Below are 13,691 nucleotides of genomic sequence, written 5' to 3' on the forward strand. Positions count from 1 at the left end.
AACGTAAACGAACAACATAAACAATCGTTCATAAATATAAATGAACAAATGAAAATATTGTTCAATTTTGTTCGTTTAACTAAACAAACAATAATTTGTATTCATGTTCGTTCATTATTATATAAACGAACTTCCTGCTAAACGGTCTGCTAAATATTTGGTTCGTTTATACTCTTAATTAATTATTTGGATCAACGGAAATAGCTAGAAAATGACCATTATCGTATAAGGTCATTTTTGTTTTTCCATATAGATTGTCTTTCATGCATTTTTTCAAATAATTAAAAAAAAAAAAAACTCTTAATAAAACTTGATTTTAGATTGAAATTTATAAATTGTAGGTTACGACGTTAAATGATCCAACTAAAATTTTTAAAATGCATTTTAGCAAGTTAATTGTAAAAATAACAACTAATTCCATCGTAATTTACTTAAAGTTCACCAATAAATTAAATTGGTAGGGAAATGTTTTCGTTTAGGATATAATGGGTCAAATTGTTGAAAATGTTTCTATTTTGGACATAATCCACTTCCATATGTTGAAATTTTTCTGCACGCAAATGAGAACACAAAAACTTAAAAATCCACAAATTTTCAACATTACACCAACCCAACTAAACAAACTTAGGCTCAATTCCATTTCTTACTTCAATTGTTAGCCTCATTAATCTCTATATAAACACATTTTCTCCAAACTTTATAAATCACCACCTTAACCAAATTCATTACTTTCAAGTCTCTTTCCATCTATTAGAGAAAACTTTGAGTAAAATGGCTTTGACGTACACACATTCCCTTCTTCTAATAGCCGTAATTTCGGCAATATTCACAGTTGCATCAAGCAATGCGAATTTCCAAAAAGGTCCCCAAAATTGGAACTTCAACTTCAACAATACAAACGAGCCATTTAGACATAAGAACCCTTTTCATAGCTCTAGAAGAATCATTGTTGGTGGATCTGATAATTGGCGTTTTGGCTTTAATTACACTGAATGGGCTCGCACAAACGCACCATTCTTCTTCAACGACACTCTAGGTATGTATCATGCATGAAGACATGCATGAGACACCATGCATGTAGTTTCCAAGTCTTTTTCATTTAAATAACATGATATATTTTGTTCAACGAAAATCTTTACAAATGTTATTGATCAAATACATATCATGATTTAACGTTGAAAATTATGGTATTGCAGTGTTTAAATTTGATCCACCTAGCACTACCAATTTACATCCACATAGCATTTATTTGCTACCAAATTTATGGAGTTTTTTGAAGTGTGATCTAAAATGGGCAAAACTTGTGGCAAACACATCACAAGGTGGAGGAGAAGGGTTTGAGTTCGTGTTAAACAAATGGAAGCCCTATTATTTTGCTTGTGGAGAAAGCAACGGTTTTCATTGCCAATCTGGAATGAAATTTTCAGTAATGCCATTATTTCGTTGGTTTTGAACGCTTTAATGCTCATTTTAAACCAATTGAAGAAAGAAGAATAAGTTTTTTTTTTTTTTTTTTTTTCCTGTTTTAGGTTTATCATTTTTCGACAAAAGAAAATAATGAGTGTTTCAATATTTACTTTTTTGCTTCTATGTTTTGTATTTTGTGCTTCACATACTTTACTTCTACAATTTGAAATGTATTTGTCTTAATAGAGTTGTAATAAAAAAGATAATTTTACATTTTTTGATATGGTGAGGTAACAAGGGAATTATTAGTTCATTCTAGTATGTATTAATTCATAACAAGATTTTAATAAGAATAAGAAAGTTTTATGTTTTAGCTCGTTTGGTATATAGACATAAAAGATCGTTACATATATAAGTCAAATAGTCAAATATAATTGAAGAAAAAATAAACAAAATTCTAACTATTAACACATAGGATTATTTTCATTTTTACCAACACAATTGACATGCAAATGGGGAAGTCAAACTCCTTTATTTTTTGTTGGCTTTATCATTATTAATATATCTATTGCCAAAGATTTATTTAACTATGAATTTTTTATTATTATTATAAATATATATTTTAATAACTATTTTATTAACTGAATAATAAATAATTATATGTTTATTAATATTCCTATGTTTTTTGTATATTAAAATTGTTAAATTATGCATTTTATATTATAGTATTCGTACCAATATAATAAGACGTGCCACATATAATGTCCAAGATGGAATAAAGCTATCCACTGTGAAATTTCAGTGCTTTCTTTGACCATATAATTCCAACGTATGTGCTATTGTCGTTGACGATTGACTTCCATTATCTGTAATCTGCTTTTGAAATTTAAGATCCAAGTCAATGATTTATGATTATTAGTTTTGTAGGTTTTATTTATGAGCAAATACTAGAAATAATTGCATATTTTGATCATATTTTTTTAAAACAAAAATCAATTTAATTCAAAATTTCTCAAAGAAGTCATACACAACCTAGTAATTCAAGCCTTAAAGGCCTACTAAACATAGAGCAAAATTTGGATAATACTTGATATATAAAGTCATCCATTATATACATACCACTAACCATTATAATAGGTACCACACTCTATACCACTAACATAGGATATCTACCATTAAACACACAACTCCACCTCATTTTTTAATTAAATTTAATTCAAAATACATTAAAATCATATTTTTTTTAAATACTAGTTTTTCATTAGATTAAAGCACCACATTACATTGAAAAAAAACACAATAAAACAATATATTTTTTAAACAAACATTACATTAATTAAAAACACACAACAAAAAACCATAAAAATGCAACCACAAACAACTTAAACTAGTTTTAAACCTTATTATTTTTAATGACTGAATTTTGGGCACTCCTTCAATTTTCGTCAAGTTTTGACGTGTTTAAACGGTATGTGTTTCGTGTCTTCATATTGGTGCATGACCACAACAAACGGCTCGCCTTCGTGTACGTTGTTTATAACAAAATTATAAATTTCATCAAACTCAAGGCATTTAACCCTCATATCACGAAACTTCGAACATATACGATTTCGGCAACCCGTTAAATCATGGAAAACGTTTCCAACTTTTACCAAAAAATTAGGAGGCATTATAGCATCTGGGTCTTCTGAAGCCGTCACCCATGCTAGTGATAAGTTCTCTTTTGAAGCCGCCACCCATGTTAGTGCTAAGTTCTCTTCTTTATTTTCTGATCAATTCATCATTTTAGGAGCCATTGGTTTTGAATTATCAAGCAAAACAAGTGTTTGATTGTGAATAAAATGAGAGAGGAATTATGTGAGTAAAATGAAAGAAACATTGTGGTATTTATAGAAGATGTTTAATCGTATTTGAAAGGTAAATTTTTTTTAAAAAAAAGTATGAACGTTACATATTTAATATTGAGCCGTTACTCACAATCGATCAAACAACAATTTCATTGGCCGTTTAGAATCGTGATGGCCACCACGAATCACCACGAAATCGAGCAACCACGACCGGTCGGCCTAGTGTGCATGGTCGTGGTCCGTTGCCACCTCAACCACGGACCGGTGCGTGGCTTGTATACCGTATGGTCTAAACATAGATAATTACGTTAGGAAAATAATATCACGACAAAACTTTTAATTAGGGTATGCAATAAGCAATATATATATATATATATATATATATATATATATATATATATATATATATATAAGTTCAATTGAGAAAATAAAAAATGTTGACAATTGGGGAATCATTCTCAACCGATCATTTATTTTTGCCGCAAAATGTTTCGGCGTACCAGCCGACGGAGGATGAGTAGTATTCATATATGAATATAAATATAAATGTTGGTGGCGGAGAGAGGTGGTGTATTCATATATAAAATACATTTAATGGACCAATAAAAGTACAATGAAATATACAAGTATAAAATATTGGAACAATAAAAGAAAAAAGATAATGTAACGAAAACACAGTTTGCGTTATTGGTAACAATGAAATATCTAACAAAGTACAATGAATGCTTGAATATCTATAATTGTTGATGGACCTCTTTGTAAACTACATTTTTTGTTTTATTAGTTGGGCGGTCTTCCTCATCACATATGAGTACCTCAAGCCTTTATAACTTATGACGCGAGAAATAACGACATATAATTGACCATTATTGAAGATGAGTCTACGCAAGTATAATCCAACATTTGATAATGATTGTTCTTGATTTTTGTTAATGGTCATAGCAAAACAAACAACTATGGGGATTGCCTCTGTTGAAAATAGAGTTAACTTCATGCAAGGTATATAAGTAATCTCGTTGAAGAATCACCACTGCGAATAAGCCTTAAACTAAAAACAATACATTGATTTTATTTTTTCTATAACATCATTCTTTAATTTGTTCTCATATAAGTATGAAGCAACTAAGGAAGAAGCTCAAAGCGTTGACTTATGCTAAAATAATCAAGAAGCAATACCAGCATTTCAAACCACCTATCATTTTTATTATGAACTGAATGGAAAAATAACAACATACTTTGAAAATTTTATATAGGTAAAGTTTTAAATTGAATATTTGTTAAAGTATAATTCCTTAATAGGAAAATAGTGAAATTATAATGATGTAAAATTAAAATACGTTGTTATTTCTTACATTGCAATCAAGTTCTAACTTTCTCAATCAAGACAGTATTAATGTAGCAAGTTAAAAAGTTGATCATTCATAATGTGATTAATAGATATATCCTAGGAAGATATCTCAATGTACTTGGTAGGTATCTTAACAAGAAAAATAAAATTGCATTTTGCTTTATAACAGGAAGACATATTAGCAATGCAATTTTTTTTACTAAAAACATACTAAATAACAAAATAGTACTGAAGGCGTTAATGAGAAATATATAAGGCGAACATATTGCTTTGGAGCCGTCCTTAAAAAGTAAACCCGAAAACTTGTTTAAAGAACCAAAGAAACTTATCATATTCTAAAATATTACTTGAACAAATCATTTCTATCTATTACAAAATTACACTTTCTAAAGTATAATATTGTCACATGAAGAAATGAGAGTAGAATAATATATAAACAAATATATGAAAGTAAGTTGTTATTTCTTGCATTTAAAAAAGATGGCATACAATAAAATATTTCAATATCCGTCATTGCTTTGCTGGTGCTTTCAAGCCTAGTGGCAAACATTGACCTTTCTACCCTTGGTACCGTTTTGGGTTGTATATGAATGCTGTCACTTCTGGTGCCTTGGCTAGCTTTTTATATCCGTTTTATTAAGTACCATGGTTTAATAAATAAATAAATAAATAATAAAGTATGTTTTATTTATTATATTTAGCCCATAGTTGGGCTAAATGCAAAAAAATAGCAATATATTTTCCGACTTCCAACTGTTTTGACTGATTGAAATGACCAAAATGACAAAAGTTGACTTGAATGGTAAAAATGACAAAACGGTCCAAATACGTTATTTCGTATGGTGAAGGTGAGTTTAAAATGACCAAAATATATGTTTTTCATGGTTGAAGTGAGAAAAATGACCAAAATGGTCATTTTGACAAAAATAGACTTACTTGGTCAAAATATACAAAATGGTCCAAAATGCATTCTTTTGTACCTGTAATCTACATTTAAAATGACCAAAACACGACTTATCTTATGTTTAACCCGATTGAAAGGACCGACATGACTAAATTGGTAAATCTGACCAAAATGGCAAAAATAGACTTAAGTAGTCAAAATGAGCATAACAGTCTAAATGTGTTGTTTTGTTCGTATAATGTAAAGTTTAAAATGACCAAAATACTAATTTTAACCTTTTGGACCGATTGAAATGAGCAAAATGAGAATTTTGCGAAAATGATAAAAATAACCTTAAATGTTCAATTTGAAAAATGACCAACTGTTCTTTTATACCTGCAATTCCAAATTTAAAATGACCAAAAAATTTAATTTCTTTAAGTTTTACCTAATTGAAATGTGAAAAATGACCAAAATGGTCATTTTGGCCAAAATGGTCATTTTGGCCAAAATGTCAAAAATAGACTTAAATGGTCAAAATGATCAAACTGGTTACATTATGTTCTTTTGTATCCGTAATGACATGTTTAAAATGACCAAATCACATTGTTTTTTCTATTGAACCTGATAGAAATGATCAAAATCGTCATTGTGATAAAAATAGACTTAAATGATCAGATTATCATAACGATCCAATTGCATTTTTTGTTTCACATGTGGTAGCATATGATTAATTTCATTATACATGTACTTTTTAAAATAAAAAAATCACATTAATATGAGCTTAAAAATGATTAGAATGATATCCATATACATGCTTATGAATGAAGAGTTAACCCTTAAAACAGACTGCATGATATATTTTGTTAAACTAATTCTCTTTAATTGTAGTTTACATTCATACTTATGTTTCCATTTACTTGCTTAATATTAGCATTCTAGTTCCAATTGTTTCTTTTAATATATTTTACAATAAATGGAAATAAGTAGACTCAATAGCTATTAAACTAACATAAAACCATTTTTTTATTTGCAAACGACCATCTTGTCCCTTTATTTATTTTTATTAAGAAAATGATTGATTTGGTATTTTCCTCCATGTAAGGCTCATCAAATTTGTCTGACCCAAAACCTGAAATAGTGGATTTGAGTCCACCGGTTCCAGAGGCCTGAGCAGTTAGCTAGAGTGCAAGGTAGAAAGACATACCTAGCCTTAACATAGTTTCCTTTGTTATTAGCCTAGAGATGGTTAAGAATATCACACCCTTGAACTGCAACAATATGGCAATGATGAGGAACCTGTAAAAACATTCATAATATAAAATATGACAAATTACGTTTAAACTAACTTTTATTTAAGAAGTCAACAGGTTAATATGCTTAAGTAATTACCAACCAAGAAAAGTTTCAACAATAAAACCTCCAAAATGAATAGTTCCAGTCAAATGGGTCACTAAATTCACAGCAATACCAAAAGTCACTAAAGTTTCACATCCCTCTATTATTAAATATATGATATCTCAAAGTGTAACTTTTAATAGTTAAGGTTTCATAAAAAAAACAAAAATCTTGCAAAGCACAAGTAATCTTACATTAATACTAAAAACATTTAAGTTGAAAGTCTTGATGAAGGCGTCGATTTGTGTAACATACACGTTCAGTTATCATGTTTTGTTTAAAAATGAATATTATTTAATATATGATTTTGAGTGTTGAGTTCTAACAAGATAGTTTTATGAAGAATTGAAGTAAAACTATGTTTAGAATCATTTGGAAAGTATTGGAAGTCTTATGAGATTCCGATCAAAAGTCAACTATTGAAATTAACGAAAATATAAATTTGGAAATAAATAAAAATAATGTTATTGAAAGTTGTAGATTATATCGTTAGAAACATTTAGGCGAAAACCTCATCGAAATCCGAGTTATAACCAATCGAAGATCCGCGACAAAACCGACAAAAAACACTATTTAGCGTAAAAAGTGAGTTTTCGATAAACTACTTTTTAGCTTTAGTGATCTAAATGAAAGTCGTAGTATTCGTTAAACCGATAATTTTCATAAAAAGAACGTCCAAATCTGACTTTGTATGAGGAAGTTATGATTTTTCTAAGTTTCAGTATAGCAATATACATCTAAAAACTCGAAATAAAGATCGAGTGATTTTTAGCCGACACAACCTAAACGAGAATTGAAGGTCTCGTCAATAGTAGTACAACAGTAAAAAGACGGATGAAAACGGACGTCGGATGAAGAAGTTATGAATTTTTAACGGAGTTTCCTGTCCCGGTCTGTTAAAAATAATAATATTAATAATAAATTCAAAATTAGCCAACGGAGTCTAAACGAAAGTTGTAGAGTATAATCTCGCCTACCCGTGCATATAAAGAACGTAAAAATCGGAGCTCGTATGCGAAAGTTATGAATTTTTGAAGATTTAGGCACAAAATCCGAGAACCTTCGCATACTAGGCTCGGACTCGGCCACGTACGAGCCTCGCAAGCCTGCCCCGTGTCTGAATCGTGGCGCGTCCGAAGGATCCGAAGCGAGCCACCTCGCCTCGCTGCTGATGCGTGCCTCGCCTTCGCTGCTGACGCGTGTCTCGGCTTCGCTTCTGACGCCTGGCCCCTCGCATGTCCGACGCGTAGCCCTCCCCCTCGCATGCGAAGCTGCCCCATGTCCCTCTTCTTCCTTCGGTCCGAGCCCTCGCACCATATATAAGGGAGGTGCGAACCCTCCCGGTTTTGGTTGGTATTTTTCATACTTTTACACCCTAAATTTTATTTTTAAGTTATTCCAACATCCCCCGAAGCTCCGGGATCATACCTAACACCTGAAAAACATTTCGAAGTGCCCGAAGACCCTGGGAAAATTATCTTTTCGGTTTGAAGATCAACCCTCGCAAGGTCCGATTTTCAATAAAGCTCCCGGTTTTCAATAAAGCTCCCAGTTTTTCATTGAAGAAAGTTAATTATAGAAACGAAGTACTGCCCAAATTACTATTTTAACCTCCGGTTATTTCACGGTGAGTTCAAATTATAGGAACAATTGTATGCTTTGTGTTATATTTTCAATGTGCTTTCCTGTGTTATTCTGGTTTTATACCTTTGGCTATGTAGAGCATGACTCGTATAACTTCTGGTATTGGCTTTGAGCCTTTGCCCATGTAGAGCATGTCTCGTATTATTTTGGTAACAGAGTTATACCTTTGACCACGAAGTGAATGACTAAGCATCACTTGGGTACTGGTACATAGCCTTTGACCATGAAGTGAATGATTAAGCATCACTTTGGCATTGGCAGAAGCCTAGGTAGGGCTGAAAAGCCTGTAAATTGCTAGCAAAATGTTTATTCAGAAATCGTATATTTTTCCATGCCACATAGACAGAAGTCTTATTGATGTATATCAAGTTGAAATTGTTATGTCTCATTGATTGTAAATCTTTGAATCAGATTATTTGTTGATATGGAAAGCATGTCATATGATACTCATCTGTCTTTGTTGTTCTTTGTTCCTCTTTGCTTCTGTCATATTGGTATATATATATGGCATAACGTTATATTGTATCTATTTTTGAACTCACTAAGCGTCACCACTTATCCCTCTCAGTGTTTAATTATTGCAGGTGATATGCATCCAATATAGTTGTGTACTGTTAGAAGATGTAGAATAGATAATATTATAACTTCTGTATTTAGTGTATAAATTTCTGGGAAGTTATGTAATATATAAAACTTTGTAAAAACCTCGTTAGTCGGTTTGTATCCAGTCTTTTGTAATTAAACTATCAATGTAAAATATTGTTTATGAATATGCATGTAGCATGTTTTGGAGTAATATGATGTAGTTTTAGAGAGGGGTTCTCTCAATTTGCTAGGGGCATACTTATGAAAGTGATCTCTTTTCCATTCTATTTGATTTTCTATGTTTCACGTGACAACATCTCTTGATGTCTAGATTAATCAAAAAATGATCATGTTGTACAACGAAAGATAACATTTAAAAAACTAAAAAAAACATAGACAACCAATCATGAAGATAACATTGTTTTATTTAAAAATACACTTTTATCTATCTAATAATTCCTAGCCAAAATAATATGTATAAAAACATGCATAAATTAATAATTTACATGTCTTTGCAAAGTCTGTTTCTTCCCCCATCATTTTATAAACCTTATTACTTTGTTTTATAAATTGTGTACTATCTTATCAATTACAAACATGAAAATACGGAAATGTTGGAATGATAAAACAAGAAATTAATTGAATATAGAACATAGAGAGACAACTTTCATTCATTTAAAAAAGGCTAAATGAAAGAAATAACATCCTATATTCAAATCTAAGAAAAGGGCATTTAAGACTTTTCTACGCCTCATATGTCTGGTTACAAAATATTAACCCGACAAAATTGCTTACATTATATTCTTTAATTTATAAAAAAATGAAATTTACTTTATAATAATGGTGATATGCAAAAAAGTAAACTCACTGGGATTGCAGCTTTAACCTCATTTAACAATGAACTGTCTGGGGTATTATAGCTCAAAATCAACTTAAGTATTTCAAATAAAATCTTGAACATATCAAAATTCACATGTATATAAACTTGGATCTAACTTGAATTCGAGTTAAACCTCAATCACATGGTTATATGCAGAGTATCAAACATATTAATTTAAATAAAAAAGCAACAAAAAGATTCATTATAATTTATAACCAATTGATTTGAAGATTGAGATAACACTTAAATATTGGGCAAAAAACTATTTGAAATAATATATTGAACTATTTTAACCATTTGAAGTAGAAATATAGCATTCCAAAAAAAACCAATTCATTTATTAAACTCCATAACATATAATTAGGAACATAAAGACCAGCATATAATAAATCCTTGTTAAAAATGAATAAATTTATTGTGCACTACATAATAATATTAATCAAATTTACCATCATTTTGTTAAAAAAAATAGCATCATCAACATCATGCACCCACTTTGATTAAGGAATTTGTACTCTCATTGATGTTGGATTCAGTTTATATATAAATAGAGAAAATGACATGATTTTGAGAAAAACACCCTCAAAATTAAATAAAAATAATAATAATTTTAAGAGTTGAGATATATGTGGTGAATTATGAACATTGGTTTGGCATGCGGAATTAAAGAACACACAATGAACATGGTGATTTGGGTGTTTAAGAGATGCATTCGATTATGTATGGTGTTACACAAAAAAAGGATCTAGATCTAAATCTACATAATTAACACACACACAAGCTCAATGTTACACCTCTGAAGCACACCTCCATAAGTGATATGAACCCACCTTATATAGAGGTGTTTACATGTCTCTCTCTCACTCTCTATCTCATGTCACAAGGATAATTTACCACATGCAAGTGGGTCTACAAAAGTCAAACCATTTACAAAGTCATACATGGATAACTTTGTACCCAACATTCTCCCCCTCAAAGTTAGGAATGGATGATCCGCTTCAAATCTTCCAAAATCAAGCAACTGCGCGAACCAAGCCTCAAGCGTGACACATGTAGAGATGAACTTCAAATCTTCAATTCTTCAATGATTTTTCAATCCAGGTTCTAGAATGTGAGACCATATGAACCGAGCATCAAAGGATAATTAGGAGTTTCTCAATCTCCAAATAATCACCCTAAAGTTGAGCATAAAAGCACACCCCAAAAATCTTCAATAAATCCAAAATCATCTTGAACCGAAATCACCTCCAAATCTCCAATCGAATCATTTCATAAACTTCAAAAACTGAAGGTCACTTCAGTCTTCAAGTCCGCGTAATATCAAAAATTCAACTTTCGAATTTCCATATAAATTTCTCCCCCTTTTTATAATCGAAATTTGATTATAAAACCAACAAGGAAAGATAATGTGCTCTATTCGGAATTTTTCTAGCCAAAACTCCCCCTTAACATGTGGCATAAACTTTGTGCTTCAATCCGGAAAATCCAAAAAATCTTCAATTTTTAGCTTCGTTCACGGACCGCCTTTGACAAAATTTCTCAAAAATGGGTAGAAATTGTCAATTTCAAAATTCTGCAGTGACCCGATGCGCCCAAAACAGCCAAAAATGCGAAACTCTCCCCCATTTGCGAAACTGGATAGAAAGCGTCAATTTGCATTAACTGCAGGGGCCTGAAATGCATATTCTTCAATTTCTCAGCAAAATCAGTCCATTTTCGAAATTGTGTATGAATAGACAAAGTTTCGAAACTACAGGGACTACTTTTGAAATTTCTGCCTTTTGTCCCAAAATGTCTAAAATTAACTCAACTTTCCAAAGTGGTAAAAGTGTCATACTTTCGAAATAGCAGGGACCAAATTCGAAACATCTTCCTTTGCTTTCCAAAATTTCGAAAATAATGGCAAATTTCGAATGTGGGTCAAAACAATTAAACTTTCGAAATATTAAGGACCACTTTCGAAAATTTGTGTGTCTTCCCCATTTTGATAAACTTTCGACAGTATATAAAAAATCAACCATTGACTTTCAATTTTCGTTCTTTGACCATTGACTTAGGAAAACAACAACCCACAAAACCTTCGTTAGTCAAACTTAATTTCGTTATCAGCCACACCATTGCTATCCCAAACTTCGTTCATCGCTTTCATTACCGAGACCTCAAGATGGTAATATCGATTCCTAGATCGTTCCAATTATCAACCGCAATACTTTGAATTTTCAATCCCAATTCATTTTCTGTTCGATTCCAATCCTTCCTGTTCAGCATCAATCATCGACACAAAAGCAAATCCTTCAAAATCGTTTATTGACACTAACCATTGACATTGAACCCATCGATATCCATCATTTCACAGTTCATTCTTTAAGCTACCCAACACACGAATATCTGATAGAAATCAATCGAATTCATTCCTTCATCGTCCTTCGATTCTCAATCACAATGAATTCGTTATTAAGGCCATCGATTTTAAAATCTTCAAAATCCAAAGAACGAACATCTGAGTTCGTGAATCTCAGTTCGTTCCCAAGCCATCTCCTTCGAACATCGATTGTCAATACTAAATCGAAATCCAACAACTTTGATACTCAATGCTTCTTCCAACATCGAACATTGATCCATTAATTCTCAAAACTCAAAACAAAATTCACTGATTGAGAACCAAGAAATCGATTTTGACTTTTCTCAGTTTACTTTTCGAAATCAAAGTGCAAGAAACACCAAATTCTCGATTCTATCACCGATTTTCAGATCAAACAAAGAATCTTCAACTTGTTCTTCATTACATTCAAGTGTTCTTGACCAAGATTTATAAGATCTAAAAATCAATTTCCGATTTCTAAGACTAGATACGAATAAAACCGATTTCATCATACACAAATCATATGAAGTCGATTTCTAAGTTCAAATTAACAATCAACAACAAATGATTGTTAAGAACGATGAGATGAAATCGTAAGAACAATTTTGATCAATAATCAGATGCGTATCACAGTGTGAAAAGTCGTATGACAGATTGGAATAGTTTATCAACCACCGATTTTCGTTTAGATGAGTTTAAGAAGTTATTGGGATCATGATTTTAAGATATCGGATCAAATACTTTTGGGCTCAAGATACGTGAACAGTAACAGATTTTGAAATTTGGATCAATTGGGCTCATGAACATTGAACAGTAACTTCGAAAAAAAAATTGGAATTTGATTTTTATTTATGAACTTTTGATCTAAGCAACAATAAATGGATCAATCAATGGGGTTAAAACGAATTTCGATCCATTGAGACAAAACCATCAAAAAATCAAGAACGCAATGCACGAATCAATGAGATTTAGAGAGATCATAGAGAGAGACTCACCATAAATGCTCCAATTGTGACAAATTTAGCCAAACCGAGAATCGTTTCTTCAAAAAAATCGTGTTGATCTTCGAAGACCCGCTCTGATACCAAATGTGGTGAATTATGAACATTGGTTTGACATGCGGAATTCAAGAACACACAATGAACATGGTGATTTGGGTGTTTAAGAGATGCATTCGATTATGTATGGTGTTACACAAAAAATGATCTAGATCTAAATCTACATAATTAACACACACACACACACACACACACTCAATGTTATATCTCTCAAGCACACCTCCATAAGTGATATGAACCCACCTTATATAGAGGTGTTTACATGTCTCTCTCTCACTC

General features: G+C 31.3%; 1 protein-coding gene across 1 annotated transcript; it reads left to right on the forward strand.

The window, feature by feature from the left end:
• The first annotated feature begins 755 nt into the window (after positions 1-755).
• LOC145127521 (uncharacterized) lies at positions 756-1,558 on the forward strand. Its single transcript, XM_079062705.1, has 3 exons — positions 756-1,036; positions 1,197-1,442; positions 1,530-1,558. The coding sequence occupies exons 1-3, from the start codon at positions 772-774 to the stop codon at positions 1,556-1,558; spliced, it is 540 nt and encodes a 179-aa protein (XP_078918831.1). The 5' UTR covers positions 756-771.
• The last annotated feature ends 12,133 nt before the right edge of the window (positions 1,559-13,691 follow it).

The sequence above is a fragment of the Lactuca virosa genome, chromosome 7 (assembly GCF_052849685.1).
Source record: "Lactuca virosa cultivar CGN04683 chromosome 7, Lactuca_virosa_CGN04683_v6, whole genome shotgun sequence".
Lineage (NCBI taxonomy): Eukaryota > Viridiplantae > Streptophyta > Magnoliopsida > Asterales > Asteraceae > Lactuca > Lactuca virosa.

Coding starts and splice junctions, on each gene's coding strand:
- LOC145127521 (XM_079062705.1), top strand. CDS start 772: ATGGCTTTGACGTACACACATTCCCTTCTTCTAATAGCCGTAATTTCG. Junction 1,037..1,196: donor CTTCTTCAACGACACTCTAG/GTATGTATCATG, acceptor ATGGTATTGCAG/TGTTTAAATTTGATCCACCT. Junction 1,443..1,529: donor TTCAGTAATGCCATTATTTC/GTTGGTTTTGAA, acceptor TTCCTGTTTTAG/GTTTATCATTTTTCGACAAA.